Below are 22,420 nucleotides of genomic sequence, written 5' to 3' on the forward strand. Positions count from 1 at the left end.
TGCCGACAGTCCAGTTTCTACAGAGCTTCACAGACAGGTTCGTTAGCACAGAGGAAAGGTGCTGGCTACCATTAGCAATCCGAGGGGGCAGGGACTCTGGTGGGACAGAGGCGAGGTAGCATCTGAGCTGAGCTCACAGATTGAATGGAGGGCATTTCCAATAGCGGGAATCACACAAGGAATCCCTGGGGGCAGACAGTTGTGGGTGTTCAGGGAATGAAAAGCAGCATGGATTGACAGAGGCTGAGGAATGGGGGCCGTGAAAGACTCTGAACACCTATGTGCATATTTAGGACTTTACGCTGTGGGTTTCTTTTTCTTTACTAAGGAGAATAAATTTGAAACTGGAGAGCGTTGAAGAAATGACCCTTAGGAGGAACTGTCAGAGCCCAAGACAGTGAGAGAGGGGGGCTAGGGGACTGCTTAGTTACTGCAAATCCCTTCTAGAAGCCTGGGCAAACTGTCTTGGATTTTGCCAGATGGGAGTTGCAGAAAACAGAAAAGGGAAAAAAAAAGTCATAATTTTCCAAAAAGTAGAAAAAGCTGGGTTCTGGAAAATATAGATAAGTTTGATGATAATGTTGGTTCTGAGCAAAAATGTTAACAGATCTCCGAAGAGCTGGTGTGTATGCACTTGGAAGGAAAAGGGTTACTAAGAGCCAAACCAACGCTGTTCTCTCTTTTCATGGAGTTACCAGACTGGATTTGCAGAGCATTGGTTAAACTGCTTCATAAAATGGCGTGGATGAGAGAGAGAAACATAGGCTGGGCGAGCGAAGAGTTGGGGCGATTTCATATTTAGTTGGACAAACATATTCAGAGTATTGATAAGTAGATCAATGGAGATGCAGCTGGTGAGGCGTGTCCAAGGTTGTCCAGCGCTCCACTCCCTCCTGCACCGCTAATGTGTTTGTCCATTACGAGGACGAAGAAAACATTAACAGGCTTGTTATGGCACATTTGCTGCTGTCAAGCGCTGATGTGTCAGGTGCCTGATTTAAGAGTTTAAAAGATTTTGATTGGCTAAAAGGATGGATTGAAACCAACAAAATGACATTTAACAGGGGTGAAGATAAATCCTGTCTTTAGATTAAGACAAAAAATTAATTAGCTCAGTATTGGAAGGAGAAGACCCAACAGCAGTTCATTTGAAAAGACTGATTGGTTTATAATTGATGGCAAGTTCAAGATGAACCAACAGCATGTATCCTGGATGCAATAAAAAGAAATCAATACAAACTTCAGTTGCATCAATAGAAATATAACATTCAATTTATTAAAGGCAACTGCCACCCAGGTCGGTCCTGTGAGGTTACTGTATTCAGTTCTGGGTACAAGGATTCAGGAGAAAGAGTCCAGTTGGGTGGGGTGGACACCTATGCAGACAAGGTGTCTAGAAACTATGCCATATGCGGGACAGGGAGGAAAGGGAGAACTTGACCTTGGAGAAGATGCGCTCTCTCGGCGTTTGAAAGCCTATTGCGTGTGATGGGCAACTGATTTTGTGTAGAGGGTTCGTTCATTCATTCATTCATTCATTCATTCATTCATTCACTCAGCATTTACTCGGTACCAGCTGCTTTCAACACTGTGTCAGCATGACAGGCACTAAAGTCACCGAATCGCCTAGGGAAGATGGACACACACACGTTCCTACAAGGCAAGGCAGACTAACAGAGGGGATACAGTAAACTACCAGCAGGTGTGGGAGTGCAGCAGACAGCATTGCTCGTGACTGCAGAGGCCGCCAAGTTCATGCAGATGATAGGGCAGCTTCTATGCTGGCGGGCAGGGAAGGTGGGGCACGGGCAAAGGTCCAGGCCACTCAAGCGCATGGCTTGTCTGAGCGTCGTGAGGAGGAGTTGTGGATCACGTGGTGTGGCAGGAGCGTGTCAGATGCCAAAGACAGCATTTGCGGCAGGAACACAGACTTGAAGTCTCAGCCAAGATGTTTGCACTTAATGGGGTAGGCAACAGAGAGTGAAATGACCTCGTTAAGCCCTCTTTGGGCAAGTTAACCCTGGAGTAACAACACAGAGGTGGGGAAACCAGGACACAGGCTGTGATTGCAACGTTTCGGAGCAGACAAAAGCCTGCACCAGGACAAAGAGAGATTAAATCAACCAGACAAAAGGAGGATCTGTGAAGGATGCGTTGGGGAGGGCTATTTGGGATAAAAATAAGCAACAATCTTTCTAATGATTCAAGCTCTTCAACTTTGCAATGGGCTGAGGGACCACTAGTCAGGGATGTTGTAAAAAAGTACAGCTGGATCAGCCTGCAGGTTGGAGATCTCGGAATTTGATGTTCTTTATTGATGCTAAGAATCTGTGATTACCACTCATTTTTATAGAGCAACAATCTTATCATGAGAAAGTGTATTTTGTATTTTAATACCAGTAATGATAGGTTCCTGAATCTGTGGAATAGCCAGTTGTTGACTTTGACATTCTACACTAACCGTACTAGTTAGCTGGGGCTGCTGTAAAAAAGTACCACAACTGGGAGGCTTAAACAACGGAAATGTGTTGTTTCACAGTTCCAGAGGCTCAAAGGCCACGTTGATGGCAGGGCTGGTTCCTTCCGAGGGCTGTGAGGGAAAGATCTATTGCAGGCTTCTCTCCTTCCTTGTAGACGGCCGTCTTCTCCCTGGGTCTTCACATGGTCTTCCCTTTGTGTGTGTCTGTGTCCTCAATGCCTCTTCTTATATGGACAGCAGTCATATTGGATTAGCGTCCACTGTAATGGCCTCACTTTAACTTGATTACCTGTGTAAAGATCCCCATCTCCCAATCACTTGCTGAAGCATTAGACATTAGGACTTCAACATATGGATTTGGGGCCGAGCCGGGGCTCAATTTAACCCATGACACTAACTGAACGGCAACTTCTCTTCACTCTTAGAATGAAATCAGAACCCCCACGTACACAGGCTGCTCTCTCTCCTGCCTCGTAACCAATCTCATTTCCTCAGGTTTGCCCACTGCTACTCTGGTTCCACCTTTTACTCCTCAGTCCAATTCAGACCTTCTGGAATAATCTGAAACCCTTCCTTCTCTTTTTGTTTCACAGCATGTTTCACAGTTTGTAGTGATACATTTATGTGTATGGTTATTATATGCCCGAATGTTTCCTTAGGCTTCGGGATCTATAGGGAGAAATACATTTACATCACAACTCAGCACACATCCAGACATTTCAAGTAAAGACCAATGCTTCAAACAAAACTACTTCTTCTTACCCTGTTCAGTGCACTCTGATATTCCGATTCCATGTCATATTTTTTCTTGTGGTAAAATACATACTGTAAAATTTAACTGTCCTTACGTGTACGGTTCAGCGGCATTAAGCACATTCACATTGCTGGGCCACCATCACCACCGTCCATCTCCAGACCATTTTCAACATCCCAAATTGAAACTCTATCCCCGTTAAACACTAATTCCCCTCCCCGCAGCCCTTGGCACCCACCATTCCACTGTCTATGTATTCAACTACTCTAGGAACCTCATATAAGTAGAATCATGCAATAGTTGTCCTTCTTTGACTGGCTTATTTCACTTAGCAGAATGTCCACGAGGCCCATTCGTGTTGTAGCGTGTGCCAGAATTTCTTTCCTTTGTAAGACAGAATAATATTCCATTGTATGGACAGACCACATGTTGTTTATCCATTCATCCATCGACAGACACTTGGGCTGTTTCCACATTTTGGTCATTGTGAATAATGCTGCTATGAACATGGGCGCAACAAATATATCTTCGAGACCCTGCTTTCGATTCCTTTGGGTGTATATACCCAGAGTGGAATTTTCTATTTTATTTTTTTAAAGTGCTGAGTGACACTTTACATTGACTTTACAGCCACCCACAGTGTATGCCCAGCCCCAAGCGTGCTGCCTGGTACTATGCAACGATTTTTGGAGGAATGTTGAATTAAACAATAGATGCCCATGTTTCTGGGTAATTTTTTCTTTATTTCTTCTCTATGAATAAAGGCTACAGGGCTCCCATTTTCCTTTCTCTCTTTCACATGTTGTACAAATGGTGCTATTAATGCACTGAATGCTATGGTTATATTGTCCCCGAGAGTGTACATCACTTACTATAATGACAACAGTCTTTGGACTCAGGCCATAAATTATCTCAAAATGACATGGACTAACAATCTGTTCAAATGTTTGGGCGCAAAATCTCACATTATTAAGTTTTCAGAGATTTTTCTTGAACTTTCTCCATAGATCTTTTTTTTAATGCTGTGTAGATTATACCTAATTGACTTAACATGCATAGCCTTGTAATTATACTAAAGGTTGCATTTTTTTAGAGTATGCTTTTATCACTGTGGGAAAAACATAACTGTTTAATATTCTAGGTTAAGAATGTAATAACAGTCTTTATCATCTCAAAAGCAAGTGGACTGAGTTCTTAATTGTTATTTGCAATTTTGCTCTAAAGGAAGTAAAATCTTCTAAGAAAATCTCCAGCTCAGTTTTTCACCTGTCCCGTTTCTGAATTTTCTTTATTCCTTAATCATTTTTAGTTGGGGCCATCAAATATCATACTTTTAACATAAATCAAGGACACTTACATTATTTTTTTTAATCTTTTTTTTATTAGTTTCAGGTGTATGAAACAATGTAATAGACATTTACGCTCCTCCCAAAGTGGTAACCCCCCTCTCCTAATCTACTACCCCTCTGACATCGTAGATAGCTGTTATAATTTCATTGACTCTATTCCCTGTGCTGTACTCCACATCTGGTGACTACATATACCAATATATTGAATTATAGTTGACATTCAGTATTATTCAGCTTCAGCTTCAGGTTTACAGTGGGACACTAACATTTTAAAAAAGAACCATCTTTTAATCATCTTTTTCTGCTTCTCATTTCCTTTCCAAGTTTAAGAATGCCACACGTCAGCTTTTTATGCGAATTATCCAATGTATCCTGATGCATAAAGCCACAAAGTGGAGTAGAGATAGTGTAAAGATTGGACACAAGGGGATAAGATGGGGAATGAGAAACTGAGAAGGGCAAAGTTCAAATTTGCACCTGTATTAAGTCTCACCCTCCAAAAGCCCCATCTCCATAGCACCTGCTCTTGCCTTAGAGATACAGAGGGTCCAACGGTACTGGGTAGGGTATGGAGACTTTATGTGACCCTCTGACATCCCTGTCCTCTATATTTGGCCCCCAATTCCTTCCTGCCAGAGTCCTGAAACACACATCTTCATGTGCTCTCGTTTTGCTGTCTAACAGCTCAGCTTCCGTCCCCACTGCTCACCAAGATGCTTCAGGTAACCTGCAAGTCCTCTGCCACCAGATGGAAGGGTCTTTCCCAGCCTCGTTCCCCTTGACCTCCCTGTGACAAGGCCCACCTCTTTGCAGCTTTCTGTGCTCTTAGCTTAATGAAACAATACCCTAGGCTGATTTCCCTGCCCCCTGACTGTTCCTTTGGACTCTCCTCTCCTCCCTCTCCAAGGCTCTGCCCAGCTCCTGTCTGACCTTGCATTCTCTGCATTAGACAGTTCATTTATTGCCTCTTTGCCATCATCTCCCAAATCCCAATTCTTTCACGGGTGAGCTGGTCTCGCATCTCCAGTGGCCACAGGACATTTCTAAGGGGAGGTTTGCTGTCCCTTCTCGGCCTGCCTGTTTCTCCAGCTGTTTGGTCCTGTAGCAGTCTCCCTCTGTCCCGTCCCTCAGTCTTTTTTCCTTCTGACCATCCGTGCTTCATGCCTTATTTCTGGAGTGCTGCAGACACTCTGGTATGCCCCTGGTCCCTGCACTTAGGGACCAGTTTGCACTCAGACTCATCCCCTTAACAGCACTCTTATCAGCCATTTGCTTGCGTGACAAACCCCTGCCTCCCTTTGTCTCCTGCTGGGTCTCCTCTGCTGGGGCTCTTACCTGGCCCCATTCTCTGTGTCCATCCACTCTTACTTCCCACTGTCTGCAGTACAAGCTGTCCAGGGCCAGTCATGTCAGACCAGCCCATTGGCCTGTCAGCAGGCCCTGCTCCTTTCCTCCACGATCACTGCCATTGTCCCTCATACTGTCCTTCAAACACCAGGTCGCTGTCAAACCAACAGCACCTGTAGCCCTTCAGCCTCCCACTTGGACCTTGTTCATGAACAATCGTCTTCTGTTCTTCTGTGCTTGGTCTCCCTGCTGAGGCCCCGGACAAGAGCGTCCACTGCTCCCTTGGCTACAGCAGCTCCTGCCAGCCATGGCAACCCTATGCCAAACGTGCCACATGCAGAGACAGAGCTCGTCCCTGACCCTGCCTTCTGCTTGTAGAAGCACAGGCCTCTCTGAGCCTCTGAGTCCCAGGAAAGCTCACAGATTTCCCTAAGAGCAACTTTCTGCTTAGTCTTCATTTCTCCTAAATGTGTTCAACCTACACAATTAATAGCTACAACTTGAAATCACTCCGAGTTTTACATGTAAATGAATTCTAACTATCATGCAACAAGGAGCATGACTGTTGTGCAGTCTTTTCTGGACCAAGCCAGAAGATTATCCATCCAATCCAAGTACTCTATCGTCGTTTACAAGCACCTTTACTTAAGGCGACAGGTAGTGAAACTCGTATCATCAACCTAGCCTGTGTGTGTGCGTGGACTGGCAAAGTTACAAACGGGTGGATTTGTGTGTTTTTCCTGCTGTGGGATTTTGTCCTCTTTCCGAGATAGAGTACAGATTTCCTTGGGTCCCGTAACAAATTAACAAGTGTGTAATGTAACGAACGTGCTCCCCGGGGGCTGGTCAGATGGGGGAGAGAACAGCGCAGACGTCTTAGCTCCTTGAAACGCCTGGACTTTCCAGCCCAATAGAACAACGGCCCCTTTTTGAAGTGGGAAGCCGAATCTTTTCCCACTCATGAGCAAAGGTACAAGCGGAGTTATGAGCCGCGTGCTAATTCTCCCTGGAGACAGGACGCTGCTGCGGAGGAAGACAGTGGGGAAAGAGGGGCGGGCGCGCCTCGCAGGACGTGGCCAAAAGCGGAGTTGCTCTGAGGTGGAAAGGCAGCTGAATTGGGCTCTCAAGTTGTCCATGTTTGGTCCTGGAACTGCCAGCGGGCGCGGGGACAGCGCCTCCGGGGAGCGCGGGCTTCGGTGTCCGCAGGAAGGGTAGCCCTGGCCAAGTGACAGTGTAAAACCCGTGGTAGGGTTCCCCGCCCCCTCCCGCGTCGCCGCTGCCCTCCCAGCTCGCCTTTGTCCCCTCGCACCCAACGCCTCGCCCTCCGGGAGGCGGCGGCTCTGGACCGGGCGCTCCCGCAGCATCCCCGCCCGCTGGGCAGCACGCCCGCCCTCGGCTCTGGGGACACGGCAGGCTCCGCCTGGCCCGCGACTCCGCCCCTGGCCCCGCCCGGCCACGTCCCCGCCGCGGGCGCCCCCTGGCGAGCAGAGCGGGCTCCGGCTCCCGCGGCAGCGGCGGCGGGCCCGGGGTTGCCATGGTAACCGGCAGCGGCCGCCACAGCAGGGCCGGCCCCAGCGCCAAGCGCCGGCCGCGGCTCGGGCGGCTCAGTGTGGGGGTGAGCGGCGGCGGCGCGGCCGGGCCGGGGGAGCGGGCGCTGCCCGGCGGCCTCAGCATGGAGGACGGCTTCTCGAGCTACAGCAGCCTGTACGACACGTCCTCGCTGCTCCAGTTCTGCAACGGTGAGCGGCGGCGGCCGGGAGGGTGGGGGCCGCGGCGGGGGCCGGGCCGAGGGGCGAGGCCGGGCGGCCGGGGAGGCCGCGCAAAGTTGCGGCGGAGGGGAGCGCGGTTCCCGCCGCTGGGGCGCATTGTGCTGGGCCGCGGGCCGGGGCCGGGCTCGCCGCGCCCCCGCCCCCGCCCCGCCGCGGATGCCCAGCCCCAGCTCCGGCCAGTGCGCGCGGGGCCGGCTGGTCCCGGCGCCACCCGCATGAGCGCACCCGCCGGGCAGCGCGTGGGGAGGCCCGGCCACCCCCGGGCTCCGGGGACGTGTTGCGTTCTGCTTCCAAACTCACATCTGTTTGGAAAGGTCTGGATGAAGAACTCGGCAAACAAATCACTTAATAACAAAACACTCTTAGGAGCGTGCACACAGTGTTTGTTGCGGATGGACCCTCAGCATCCATTCACTTTGATGAAAGCATCCCGGTTGAATGCAATCTAAATGCACACGCAAATGGACCTACCTTGAAAGTGTTTCCACTTATTTTGTTTATGGGGTGATAGTTTTTTGTTGTTGTTGTTGTTTTTTTTTTTCAGGAAGGAAACATTAATAGCTACCAATATGGCATCTTTTAAAAAAATGTAAAATCCTACATGCCTGAAAGATTTTAGTCTCACTAGCAGGCATGAAAGAGAGTTTCACAGCACATTGCATATTTTATCAGAACATGATGTGTGATAATTCATGCACAAAAATTAACAACACAATTTTTTTTTTATATCTTGGATTTATTGCTCTATCAGAGGGCCCCAAAAATTTGTAACGGGGGAAAATATGTGCATTTTATAGAATCTGTCTATCGTGCAGATGGAATAATTTGGAATTCTAGACGCTTTGACAACTCAAGCTATTTATTTTGCAATTGTAAGTGTGACTTAGGGGAACTTTTATAGCTATTTAACACCTGTTTGCAAATAGTAGGTATTAGCTGTAGCAATAAAGATTAGTGAGTGTGTTGATTCCTCCTCTATAATGATATTTTAATCTCTGGTGAAATTTATCATCTGTTTCATGGAAAAGGGTATATTCTGATAGTTTTGGCAGCTTGTAATTTCATATCAATCACAGGCAGGCCTTCACGAACTTAGTAATGCCCTTTTCAGTGGAATGAAAGTTTTGACGCTCTTCACATTTAACAGTCGTCCCAGAGCAGAACCCCTGTGGTTTTTGATCCTCGGAAGGTGATAAGGCAGATGGAGAGAGTACTTGGTACTTCGCTGGCCCCTGGAATCCCTTAGAGTCATGGGAATGGTTTTACACTCCAGTAGGTTGAATAGCGTTCTCAATTAAATTTTGGCTAGCTTCCTTAATTGCCTTATAATCAATCATATTTGAATTACTATTTTTGATGTAAGAGGTAGTACCACCTCCTACGTGCTTGTGATAGAATTCCCCCTGTGTTAGTTGTGCAAGGCATGTGGCCGAAAAATTAAATGATTTCCAGGCTTTTAAAAAATTCATATGTGGTCATATATGTTGACAGTTTGATTTAGGTTATGAAATGAGCCTAGATATTTTTATTTGAGCAGTTGTTTGAGGGCCTGGTCATATTGTACATAAATAGCTGTTTAGTCATGAAGTTGACCTACACATCTAGTCTTGAATTTTATGGTTTTCTGCCTTTTCTTGTTAATTGGTAGTTTAGAGATATTGATAAGGTATTTTACTAGTAATGGTATCTAGAAGAAAGTGAAAACCAGCTCTTACGTATTGTATGGGTAACAGTTTAAAGCAAAACTACTTTAACTAGAATCAAACAATAAGATCACTTCAATACACAATTGAGTAAATCGTAACTGTTGAATTACTTTTCTCAAAAAGTTCTTAGCTCTGTTACTTGTTATTTTTTGGTTACCTTATGAATTAAGTCTAAAGCAAGAATAGTCTGTGGGGCAGAAATGAATGTTAACTGATGATGTCTTACGCAACAGATGTTTTGATGTGAAATTATTCATTTTAAGAGGCTTCCACTAAGTGAAAATGTAAATGAATACAATTCAGTTGATTACTGTGGTGATTCAGTTAAAGCAGTGGGTCACAGAAACACCATTTCACCGAGAGCTAAGTTAAACATTTGGTTATTTTATTAGCTACATTGAAACATTTTTTTCTTCTTAAATTAGAGATTTACATTACAATGGCAAGACTACAACAGCATAATATATGAACTGAAGAATTTTTATATGTTGAGTACGCTCCATGCTTTTGATAGTGGCAGTAACTAAAAAGTCATAGTGATATATTAACTTCAGAAAAATACAACCCATACTTATTATTTGGATGACTGTCACACTTAACGTCTTCCTGGAGAGCTAAAGATAGAAGGTGGTATACAAATGAGAAGGGAGCAGGAGAAAGCTTTGTTCTAATGAATGAAATTTCTATCTTCCCCGTAAACTTTTTTTCTTGCTGTGTCTGCAAAATGTAAATTAGGCAGTATCTAGGCTCCTGAAAAGACTAGTTATTTTCATCTTTTAGATACTGGCTCTCTCTTTTAAGTGGAAAATTTGTGCAGTATTTTTCTTCCGAGTATTTAGCACTCTGTAAAGTGGGCTAGAAATCACAAACTTCTTTTATTGCTCTAAGAAAAGCTGCAATTGCTGAAAAGTGGAGAAAAGCTATAATTTATCAATTTATGATTTGGGAATTACCATCCTTTACTCCATATTTTCTTTGAAGACCTCCCTTGAGGTAGGTAGTATTACCACCTTCTTTTACATATAAGGAAACTGAGGTTTAAGGCGGTTTGGTAACTTTATAAGGTCACACAGCTAGTAAGGCTTGGATACCAGTCCAAATCTTTTTTGTTTGAATTTAATAACAGCTTTATTGAGATATTATTCACATACCATAAAAACTCACCCTTTTAAAGTATATAATTAAGTGGCATTTAGTATATTCACAGAATTGTGCAAGCATCACCAACCACTATCTAACTTGAGAACATTTTTATCACTCCCAAAAGAAACCCCAGTACTTAGTAGCAGTTACTCCCTTTCCCCCATCACGTTAGACCCTGATGACTGTGAACCTACTTTCTATCTCTTTAGAGTCTGGATGTTTAATATAAATGGAATCAAACCATAATTAACCTTTTGTGTCTGGCATCCTTTACTTAGCATAACGATTTAAGGTTCGTCCAAGTTGTGGTATGTGTCAGTACTTCATTTCTTCTTATGGCCAAATAATATTCCATTTTATGGAAGACTACATTTCGTTTATACATTCACCAGTTGACCGACATTTGTGGTGTTTCTGCCTTTTGACTATCATGAGTAATGCTGTTATGAACATTGTCGTGTGTACAGGTGTTTTTATTTGTCTTGGGAAGGTACCTAGGAATAGGATTGCTGGGTTATATCATAACTCTGGATTTAACATTTTTGAGGATCTGAATTTTATGACGTCTAAATCTCAAGCTCTTTTTATTATACCGTGCTGATAAAAGAGTAGGCAATTAAGGAACTGGATGAAAGAGGGAAAGGAGTGAGTGCAAAGAACAAAATGTTGCCATTTTATTTCTGTGTCACTTCCAGTACTGTCACCAGCCACAGCTCACCAAAGTATCAATGCACACCCCTGCTAAGCTGCCATAGGTTGTAAGAATCTCAGCGTTTGAAGGGACTTAAAGATAATCTCATCTCCTGGTTTATTTTCTTAAGCCTTTGCACTGTTTCTTCAAGGTACAGCTTCCCCAGGAACCCACATGTAAAGCAGATAAATACCGGGCTGCTCCATCTGAAGTGGGGGGAGGCAGTGCTCTGGCCTCCTGTCCTGCCCCTTCCCGTCCCCTGATTCAGTCCACCCACCCCTCCAGGCCTTGAAGTCTGCTGGAGGGGGAGTGCTCCAAAGGGTATTCAACCCATGCTTGAGCAGTTTCCAAGGGGACTGGGAACTCACTATCTCTCCATGCAATCCATTTCTTCTTCAGACAGTTCAGACTGTCAGTTCCTTTGTACAGTCAAAATTTGGCCCAAGTTCTGCCCCTTGGGTCCATAGAGAATAGGTTTAATCTCTTTTCCATGTACTAAGTCATCACATGTTTGAAGACAATTGTGATAGCTCTTTCTCAAGTCTTCTAGCTAAACATTACCATAAAAATAAAAAAAAAATTCCTTGTATGACACAATTTTAAACCCTTGATCACTCTGGTTTGCATGAGCTACACTTGTTTCCTTTTGTCTATATGCCTTTTAAAATTTGACACAACTAAATGTGGCATTCCAGGCATGATTTCTAAACAGCAGAGTAAAGCAGGATACTTCACCTCCCTTATTCTAAAGTCTATACTTCTAATAATGCTGCCCAAGATCATATTAGCTCTTTTGCTTGCCACTTGACATTGTTACCTTTTCTGATTTTCACCTAAAATTCTTGTCTGTTTCACATGTACTATGGTTAAGCCGTTTCTTTTCTTACTTTTACCTTTTCCTTTTGAGGGTGAGTTTTCTCCAGCAGGCAGAACCCTATCAGATTACAACACAATCATAATCTGTGTTATATTGCTGTAAATAATCCCAGGACTCATATAACATATTACAGCATTATAGTAACATGGAAGTCGTAGCCTTAAAGGGTTATGATTCTGGCTAATAACCTTTGTTCCATCTTACCTTGGAAGGTGTCATGAGAGACCTTATTCTATTCCTTCTAAAGCCTGTATGTAATGTATCTAGCAGTTCTCTGATATAGGTGGGTGTCTTCTCCTGCAGGTGCTACTCGTTAATAACCATGGCAAGTCAAGTCCACACTATCTGCTGCTCCCAGTCACATTTTGAAGTCACTGTGATAATCTTTTGAGCAACTGCCATTTATTTTTTCTGGTTTTGAAATGGAAGATTGTTTTAACTTTCAAGCATGTATATTTGAGGAATTAAGAATAATTTGTTTAAGATCTTAAACATCTTTTGGCATCTGTAATACTGATGGCTTTCTCTTACCTATGATTATGATAAGATTTTTCAAGTTGGCCAATAGTTGGATTCAAAACAGGATCCAGGAACTCCTGAGAGGAAGTCATTTGCATTCAACAATATGACGTACCTTCAAACCTCTTTTGCATCCTCACGTGGTGACAGAGACCTACTTGGCTTTCTGTCATAGCAAAATTGGAAATAAACGCTTTCACGGAAAAGTACAGAGCAAGCACCCACGTGAGGCAAGAGTTTCTAATCGGTACCCTTGGTGCTCCACCCAGCAAGGAATTTGTTTTACAGCCAGACCACAAGCATTTATGACATTAGAAACAAACCCAAGCATTTCGGTGGAAAATTCACGAAACTGCGTTTAAAAAGTAACCATTAGTTGGTTATTGTTCATTTCTGAGATAGTGTAAGCCTTTTCATATATTCTCTCAAATAAAAAAAAACATTTTATTTGAGTGGAGGGTGGATAAGAAAAGAGAAATGACATCTTTGTTTCTAGTGTGACAATCTGTTCATGCTATAAAAGTAGGAGCACGAAAAAGTGAATCCCGGAAAGCATTGAAAATTGTGCATTAAAGTATTGTTTTTATCAGTAAGGTGGTTTCTCCAAGCACTTAAAGTCAGTGGTGTTTTGTACAATATACAAAAATCTTTTTCATGAAAAATATTATTATTCATCTTTAAAATCCTAGCTTATTAACCGCAGCTTTCTAGTATTAGCAAAATATTTTCAGTGTCAGCAGAAGCATTGCTTTTAAAAAGAAGTTTGCTGTAAACTCTAAATGTTGTATAATTATTATCAATACAACTTTCGCCCACAAAACTTCATGTTTTTCTCACTAGATGTTTGACATAAATTCAATATTCCACTGAAAGCAGCACATTTGTCTTAATGTCGTGCAGGACGGGGAGGTGTCCTGGTGCCAGGAGAAGCAAGGCAATCCTGTTTGGTTTGCTTTGAAGAAATAGCTCTTGAGAAGAGTTTATCGTCTTTTAAAGAACTCACTTTTTAATTAAAAGTTAAGTAGGCATACTTCCAATTTTGTTTCCTCTAAAGCTGTATCTTGACTGGAAAATACTGTTGGTATGGAAAACCACATTTTTGCAGACTACTTGGTTGTATCTTAAAATGCAATGGTATGTTTATTGTGCCAGCTTTAAACTCTGTCTTTAGTGATCTACCCCCACTGCGGAGGGGAAGTTTGGACCCACAGGTGTGGATGATGCAAGAGGGCAAGAACCAGGTGGGAATCTGATAGGAGACCTTCGGCACCTGCAGAGGGAGGGCATATCAGCTGCGTGTCCAGCCCTCCCAGGGGTGGCTGCCAGATTGTGCCTTCATTGCGGTGGGGCCCGGGACTGGCTGTGTCCTTCATTCTGGGCACCAGAGACCTGTGCATCCCTGTCGTGGACTGTGAAGAATGCCCACAAATAACCTTTCAAGGTCATTGGGCAGCTCACAGTTAAAGGCAATGAGGATGGAAACGGTTAGGCAAGTATTCATGGAAAGAGTCCTTTAAGTCCACTTGGCAGATGGAGCCAATTTCGAAAGGCTACCTGCAGTGTGCGTAGGACAATTAAAAATGTGTCACATGTGGTCTTCCCCAGAAATATTAGATTTCCCCAGTAATCATCCCAGGCTCCTCTTTCCCCCACCCTCCCATCTCAATCAGTCCTGCAGATTCTGCTGCCCAATTATCTGATAGTCTGTCGCTTCTGCTGTAGGTCAGACCCTCATCAGTTCTCATCTGGGTTTTTGTTTGCTTTTTAAAAACAGCAGCCCCAAACTAGTCTTTCTGCCTCCAGTCTCCGCCCCTCCAGTCTGTTCCTTTTTTTAATTAAACAAGCAGTGAGGGCCCACCGCACTGCTATTACAGTGATGGGGGTTCCCACGACACACAGGAAGCCTGCTTTGCTCATTGGGAGCCCACCTTCAACCCTGCTTTCACATCTGGTTATTTAAAGACCCCGGGGGTAGGTGGTCAGAAGAAGAAGTGTGAGGAACAGTGGTAGAAGCGGTGGTAGAATGCTGCCCGGCTCTGGTTGGGGCGGGTGTGTTGGGACGCCCTAAGGAAGATCTGGGGAGCCCTTTTTTCTGGGACTGTTAGAAAGGGGTTGGCAGAGGGAGGGGAGAACATTCCAGACCACCTAAGAGAGCATGTTTAGGAAGCCCTGAGGGGAAAGGACCTTTTGGAAATTGAAAGACAGTCTCAGATGGTGAAAGAAAAAGGAGCAGAGTGTCTTAAATGAGGCTGGGAAGGTCCTGTGAAGCTTCTCGGCCATGTTCGTAGGTTGGTCTTCTGCGGAGCAGAAAGAATGTGGCGGAGAACTTTGAGGCAAGGGAGTGGCTGGTCAGATTTCCAGGGAGTTCTGATAGAGGGCTCTGCCTGCAGTGTGGAGGGTGGGCTGGAAGGGCAGGGGTCAGAGAGGTGGGAGTCTGTGGTGTGAGCCAGGGAGAGGCCATGGTGGTTTCCACTGGAGGGGACTTAGGACTCCCCTGGACTTGTGCCACTGGGAGCCAGGAGAGGCAGCCAGGCTTCTGGCCCATTCTCCTAAGCGAGTGTGGTATGCTGAGGTGGAAGGAGCCAGAGGGACAGACAGGGTTCGGTTTGGGTTTGTGGGGTGGCAGGCCCGTGGCACATTCCAGCTGAGGGGCTGAGTGGGCTGTGGGATGCAGGCTCTGGAGCCCAGGCGACGTCTAGGCTGGAGAGAAAAAATGTGAGAGCCATGAGTACACAGGTGGTAACTGAATCCACGGCACAGATGAGCTCACCTACGGGGAAGTTAGACATTGAGAAGGCTCCTCGTCATAGAGCCTCCTCTTTGCAAGGCTTCAGCGTCCCTCCATCCCACTGGCACGCGAGCCCCTTCAGGGGTGGCTGCCTGTCTCAGCTGCCTCCTGCTCCTTCACCTGCCACCATCCCTGGCTCCCCAGTGCAGTGAGGTGTCCCTCCTTGGTGGCCGCGTGGTTACTTAGCATAAACCTCCGCCTCACAGTTATCCCCGAGGCCTGCCTTCGTGGCTTATGTTCTGCTCTCCCATTAAACGATCACCACCTTACAGGCAGAGGGTGGTCCCAGTGACCATCTTTGTGTCTTTGCACCTCTGCCATGCCTGGCACATGATGGGTTCTCTGGTGAGTATCACTTAGTGAAACCAGGGACAATCTTCTGTTTCTTATAGCGCCTCCTCAAACACACACGCCTGGCAAACTGCCTGACTTGGAACACGTGTGCACTAAATGGTGGTTAAATAGAGAAAGCCTCACACTGCTTTTCTGCACGCTTGAAACAATATATATATATATTCATATGTGAAGTATCACACATGTATGTATCCATACACGTTCACATATGTACACGTGTAAGGTGTGTGTATATGCACGTATACATATGTGTGACGTTTAACTCTTTCCCCCATCAAAGAACTAGTAGACTTAGGCATTCAGAAGAGAAGGCATTCTAGGCGAGGGAACATTATGGGTAAAACCTGGAAACAGATGAAGGTGGGACAGTGAGGACACTGGCCTGATGGACTCATTTGCACAAGCATTATAGAATACCTCCAGCTGGACACGGGGTCACTTGAATCAGTAAGTGGAAACATTTGCAAAAAGTGTTTGGCAGTTTAAGAAGCTTAAAACAAATGATTTGCAGCCAACGCAGTTGACACAATGAAGTACTTCTTGGCAAAATCCATGTTTTCAGCAGTAAAAAAAGATTAGACTGTTAAACCAGCCTCCCCCCATCAAGTTATTTGATGGAATAAGAATTTTACCATTCTTAGAAAAATATGCTCCGGTCGAGAAACAGTAGGGTAGAGCTAGGACTCTCTTCTGCTCTGGCATTATTATACATTTCAGCCCCAGTTACAGCGTCATAAACGGTTGAAGAGCCTTAGGAACAGAACTCAGTGGCCCTGCTTCATCTATTATCAGTCCCTTGTCATGCTCAACCGTCCTGTGTGTAAACCGTGGACGCTGCGCCCCGGGGACTGAACGGGCGATGGAAGGCAGATAATGCCGTTCGCTTGGCTTCACCAAATGAGTCCTTTAGAAAGTAATGAAGCTGGATCGCCCCACTCCACTGCTCTCAGGACTAACGTCCAGCTTGCCGTGGCGTTCCTTTGCCTTTGTTGACAATGGCCTTTCACTGAATTGATATAATTTAATGACACAAAAATATGTGTTCCGACCGCATCTTATACTTGATTGTAGCTCTAACTCCCCAGAGTTGTTACCTGCCCAGCAGACCTTGAGCTTTTCCGAGGGAGGGGCCGTGTCTCATTCATCTTCCTCCCCCCAGTGCCGGGTACCACGTGTATGTGTGTAAAATGGCAGAGGAGGAGAAACACGGACAGTTCTGGATGTGTCACTGAGCAGCAGCAGGTGTCACGCCGGCTGAGCCCTTACAGGTATTCCCCGTTCAATCCTTGCCACCCCCCTTTGAGGTGACTACTGTCATCTCCGTTTTGACTGGTGAGGAAAACAAAGGCCCCAAAGTTTAAGTAATGGGCCAGTACTTGTCAGAACTGGGATTTGGACCCAGGCATTCTGGCTCCACTGTGCACAGCATACTAGGTGCTCAGCTACGTTTGATGAATGAATGAATGATGGCTGAAGACATGGGAACGATCCTAGGCATGATGGGGGCTTGGGAGAGGCTAGTGGTCTGCCCCTTGCTCCTAGGAGAGGCCGCACACTGATTATTAGTTCAGATCTGAGTTCCTTTCACTGGATGGCTGTGGGGTCTCTGAACAAGTGTCCTTGTCACCATGTTCCCCTTGAAATCACACACGTCCACCCTTTCTAAAGCAGAAATCTCATTGATCTGAATGCCCAAAGTCCCTCGGAAGTTCCCCATAGCTCCAAGGGCACAGGGCAGTCTGTGACCCGCCTCCCGCCTGCTCCCCTGACCCAGGGCAGCCTCTCCTCCCAGGTGCCCTTGGATCCCACCACACTGGGCTTCCAGTAGCGTGTGAATGTGGCAGGCTGGTTACATGCATCCACGTACGGCGCCCTCTGCCTTGCCTGTAGTGACACTTCCCCAGTCCTTCTAACCTTGATGGACTGCTCATCCTTTAAGACCCAGCTCCCATGCCCTGGGAAGCCTTCCCTGTCTTGGGTTTCATTTAGATGCAGTGCAGTGTGTCCCCAGGCCCCAAGCCTCACCTGTCACTGCCCTGCAGAACCCAGCTATTGGAGGACCGTGCTGTGTGCCCTCGGTACCTGTGCGCTGGACCAGAGAGTGAGCCATTTCAGAGTGGAAATAGCAAATGGTCACTTTGGTCTGATAATTGCCTGCGTGGGAGGTTTTCACGCTCGCTGTTTGTAGCCCAGTCACCCGCTGTAAGCGAGTGTTGGTGAAACTGCTCGGTCTTTCTATTAACAGCGCTAGTCGCTCGGCTTTTCTGCAGCAGCCTTATCCTATAAATCATTCTCTTACTTTTCTCAGGACCCTTTTTAAAATTTCAATTCTTACAAAATACACATAACATAAAATTTACCCTTTTAACCATTTTCAAGCGTATGGTTCGGTGGCATTCAGTGCACTCACATTGCTGTGCCACCATCACCACCGTCCATCTCCAGAACGCTTTTCATCTTGCACAACTGAAACTCTGTCCCCGTTAAACACTAACTCCCATTCTCCCCTCCCCGCCCCTGGCAACCCCAATTCTACTTTTTGTGCCTGTGACTCTGACAGCGATAGGTCCTTCATGTAAGTGGAATCACGGTGTGTGTCCTTCTGTGATGTCACTTGCAGAAACTTTTCTCAAGCTATAGTTTTGTGAAGTTATAGAATCCCAAAGTGAACAATGTCTAACTAAGTATTCAAAGCCGGGGGCAAAGACTGTGATAATTAACCTTGAAGTTCAAGGCTACACAGAACTCCTTCTGGGGTGTCACCAGATCACACCCACATGCATTGCCAGCAGCTCTGCCCGGCCTGTGTAAAGTCTAAGCATCTTATCTCTAGAATCCCTGTAATAAATAGTGTGTTCTTTTCCCCAGGCTGGCGTCAGTACAAGGCCGGGTCAAGGAGGATGGTGCAGAATCCTGGAAGTGGGGCTCAGGCTGCTCACTGCCCTTTACACCCAGCGAACAGCAACAAAGCCTGCTCTGACAAGCAGAGAATGCTGACAAGTGTCTAAGCTCTTGTAGGAATGGGGGAGGTGGAAAAAATTTAGAGCAGTTTGGAAAAATGATGAGGGTCATATGTTTGCTGAAGAAATTCCATGACATATGCCTTCTGATCACCAATAGCATGTGTGCTCTCCCAACCAGCTGATACTCCCAGAAAGGAAACAGACGTGGGACCCGTGGTCTAGGAAGGCTCTGGACCGGAGTCTTGGAATATCTCTGACTGTCTGAGTTTTGTTTGTTTGTTTGTTTGTTTGTTTTGTTTTGTTTAAAGATTGCAGTTGCACATTTGGTGCAGTCCTCTGACATGAATGTGTGATTGGAGCATCTCGTTTGTAGAGCTATTGAAAAAGATAAGCAGGCATAGGCTACACATGTCCAAAATAAGTCGTGAACTCTTGAGAATTAGTAGAAAAGATTACGTGCATTTCTCTCAAGACCTGCTGCAATCTATCACCAACTTACTTTCCCTGAGGTGCAAAGCAACGGGCTTTGGAGACACAGGTCTTGATTCTGCCAATTATGAAGAAGCTGAGGAATAAACGCCCTGACTCCGCTCTCCTCCCTTCCTCCTATCTGCTGCTCTGTGGCCTGTTGGTCACACCCAGAGGGAAGCCGAGAGCAGGGAGCATGTTACAGCCTCCCCCCTCCACTCGGGCAGCCCCCTCGCACAGAGGATGGAGCAGAGAACAAGAGAGAGGGTCTGGAGGGCGAGCACGAGGGGCCCGTCTGTGTCGTCCAGAATGGAGATGTTACTCTTTAGTATTAAAGTCGCCTTTGTGTTTTGACGGTTGCAGTTACATCGATGTATCCTAGTTCCTGAAGCCACGTAGGAATCCCATCACTGTTGGAGTTGGGGTCTTAGCACATCCCCCTGCCTACTGGGTGCGTTGTTCCTCCGAGTGCCGAGATTTCCCATGGCTCTGTAGTCCTGCCGTGTCAACCCCTCCCCCCTCCCTCCTGTCCCCATACTGAAATACAGTTCATCCTGGGGACGCAGCCTGCAGATGTCTCCCCCGGTCTACCGGGGTGACTGGTCTTTCCTCTGCGTTTCCAGGTTATGGAAACCTCTGCTTGATGCTCGGTTCAGTCCACCTGGCATAATGGTTAACTGTGTAGCTTTCGTGTCCACTGCCAGCTAGTGCGTTCCCTGACGGTAGGGACCCTGCATTGTCTTTACATGGGGCTCCCTCCCGCTGTCGGCATGGTGCCCTGCGACTCGTGTGTGTTCCATAGATGCTTGTGGAATGAGAAATCACGTACTGAGATTATACAGAGGGCCATGCCATCTTTCAGGCATCATAGAAGGCGAGGGAGAGCTTCTGATCCTGAAGCTTTGCAGTGTCACCCAGAACAGTCTCCTTGTCACTGCACTGGGGTAACGCGCAGTCGTGTGTAGCAAAGCCCCTTCATTATTGCACAATGGATTGGATGTACAGACCTGGCGAAAAACAATACAGAGGGTGCCAAAAAATGTATACACGTTTTAAGAAAGGAAAAAACTATTTTAAAATTGTAATCCAATGAATGAAGCCAGCATTCATTTGATTAACGCCATCTTTTGAGCGAACGTCATACTACACATTGCTACGTAATTCAATTCAACTTCGAAAAGTAATACATAGATAACATCTCTGAAAATGTGTATACGTTTTTTTGGCACCCCTGGTGTATACTGGTACAATTGTATTTTGCTTAGATGACTATTTTTGTCATTGTTGTTTGACATGGCTTCTGAACACGGGCCAACCAGTGCAGTCTGTTCCAGCGCTGGAGGGGTTTCTTGAGAGACGCTGCAGAACAGAAAGCTACGTCTGCCAGACACTGTGGTATAAGGAATTTTTCAAGAGTGATTTAGAGACACTACTTTCATTTCATTTACTAACCTTAACACATAACCCAACGGAAACCATTCTCCGCTCTCACTTTTTATAGCTTTAAAAGCACTTTCAGATCTGTTTCCCATTTATTTCTCATGACCAAACTCTAAGGTTAAGTCAAATGCTGTTTTATCACATTCGTTCCACAGATGGTCAGGCCGACGGTTGGCTGTTAAGTAATGTCACCAAGGCCACTCTGTTCAGTGAGGGATGGATCTCAAACGCAGGTCTCCTGACGAAACCTGGGCCCTGTGAACGAGGCTGTGTTGCCTTCTATGGATGTCTTCGCGCTAATATCCCCATGAGCTGGGAATCTGCCTTTATAACAGCACTTTGTTTAAAAAGTAAATATAATACTTATAATAGCATCTTTCGTTCTGCCAATTTTGTTGTTTTTTTATTGGACCTTGAAAACTATTTATTGATACACCCTGCTTTAAGAAAACCTGACATTCAAAAATCTGGGTGTACAAAATATAAGGTAGGACAAGATTACTGACAGGATTCCATAGCATTTTCTTAAAACTGTAAATTTCCTTCTCTGCTTAAATATGATCACTAAACGTTTGCCTTCTTCAGGGCCACATCCTGGGTAAAGTGCCTTGCCCTGTTTTTTTCTTGTTTTTGTTTGTTTGTTTTAAATTCTTCTTCCCAAGTTGCAGTATGCGGTATCTTAGAGGTGGGAGATTGCGGGCTTTGCAGTGGTACGTCCTTCCTTGGACATGTCCCCGTTCTGGCCGCAGCATGGGCTGAAACACAGCCTGTCCATCCCTGCCATGAGGTTTATCTCAGATGCCTTGGGACCCAATAGCCCTGAGGTCTGAGAACTGTAGCTTCTAAGTCAGCCCACCATCCCTTAGCTGGGATTTCAAACTCCGCAGGCTCTGAAAACCAAATTTTTTGTGTGACTCATTTGGTAGATTTCGCCTGATACGAATCATTTGGTGGGGGTGGGGTGGGGGACTCATCTGAACTGAAACATGGGGCTTTTAATGGTTTATATGGATTTCTTTTCATATAAACCATTTCTTTTCTGCTTTTCTGTGGAGGTATTTTTGAGTGTGGTTACAGGTGCCGCCCCAGACCCTCCTGGGGGTTTGGGGTGACGTATGGAATATGGTCCATGCTTCATTCTGCAGTCAGAACCTGAAATCAGAGGCATTTCAGCCCCAGAGGCTTTAGGGAAGGGTTTGTGGCCTGGTGGGACCTGGTAGCCAAGCTGGCACGCGGCCCAGGGGGCTGCTGACGAGACTCTGCCCAAAGGTCTTGCCTGCGTTCTCTATCCATGGGCAGTGGCCCCACATTTGACTGACATTCAGCAGAAAGCCTGGCTTATTGCTGAATGGGGCCTCTGGGGGAACCATGAGGCCATTGTACCACTGTCACCTGTCACAGTGTCCTCTAGAGCCAGCCAGGGGCCTGCAGAACCAAGCAACCAGATATGCCAAGTTTTGTCCCGAGAAAGCCAAGTTCAGAGACGACTGACTTTACTCAATCCCTCCCTCCCTCCCTCCCTCCCTCCCTCCCTCCCTCCCTCCCTCCCTCCCTCCCTCCCTCCCTTCCTTCCTTCCTTCTTCTTCCCTCCCTCCCGCCATTCCTCTCTTCCTTCCTTCCGAATTGGAGTGTCTGCTATTAACAAGGGCTGGCATTTGGCTTGTGAAAAGGAACAGTGATGCTTCACATCTGCTTACTATCTACAGCTTCTTGTTCTGTTGTCGTTTCTCCTTCTGTCCTTGCAACAGTCCCGTGGCATAACTGGGGCTGGCC

General features: G+C 45.9%; 1 protein-coding gene across 9 annotated transcripts in view; it reads left to right on the forward strand.

Moving 5' to 3' along the window:
- The window catches only part of EML1 (EMAP like 1), a 160,945-nt gene that overhangs the window by 41,071 nt on the left and 97,454 nt on the right, over positions 1–22,420 (forward strand). Inside the window, exon 1 of one of the 9 annotated variants that reach the window (XM_074326939.2) lies at positions 7,458–7,668. The exons of 5 other annotated variants lie outside the window; for them this stretch is intronic. In XM_074326939.2, coding sequence (XP_074183040.1) covers positions 7,464–7,668 — 205 coding nt within the window. In that variant the 5' untranslated portion in view covers positions 7,458–7,463. Of the gene's footprint in view, positions 1–7,457; positions 7,669–22,420 lie in introns of those variants that run through there. 3 more of the 9 variants (XM_074326940.2, XM_074326941.2, XM_074326942.2) reach the window with 3 other exon arrangements.

The sequence above is a fragment of the Rhinolophus sinicus genome, chromosome 3 (genome assembly GCF_057876585.1).
Source record: "Rhinolophus sinicus isolate RSI-liver-muscle chromosome 3, RSI-T2T, whole genome shotgun sequence".
In the NCBI taxonomy this organism is placed as follows: domain Eukaryota; kingdom Metazoa; phylum Chordata; class Mammalia; order Chiroptera; family Rhinolophidae; genus Rhinolophus; species Rhinolophus sinicus.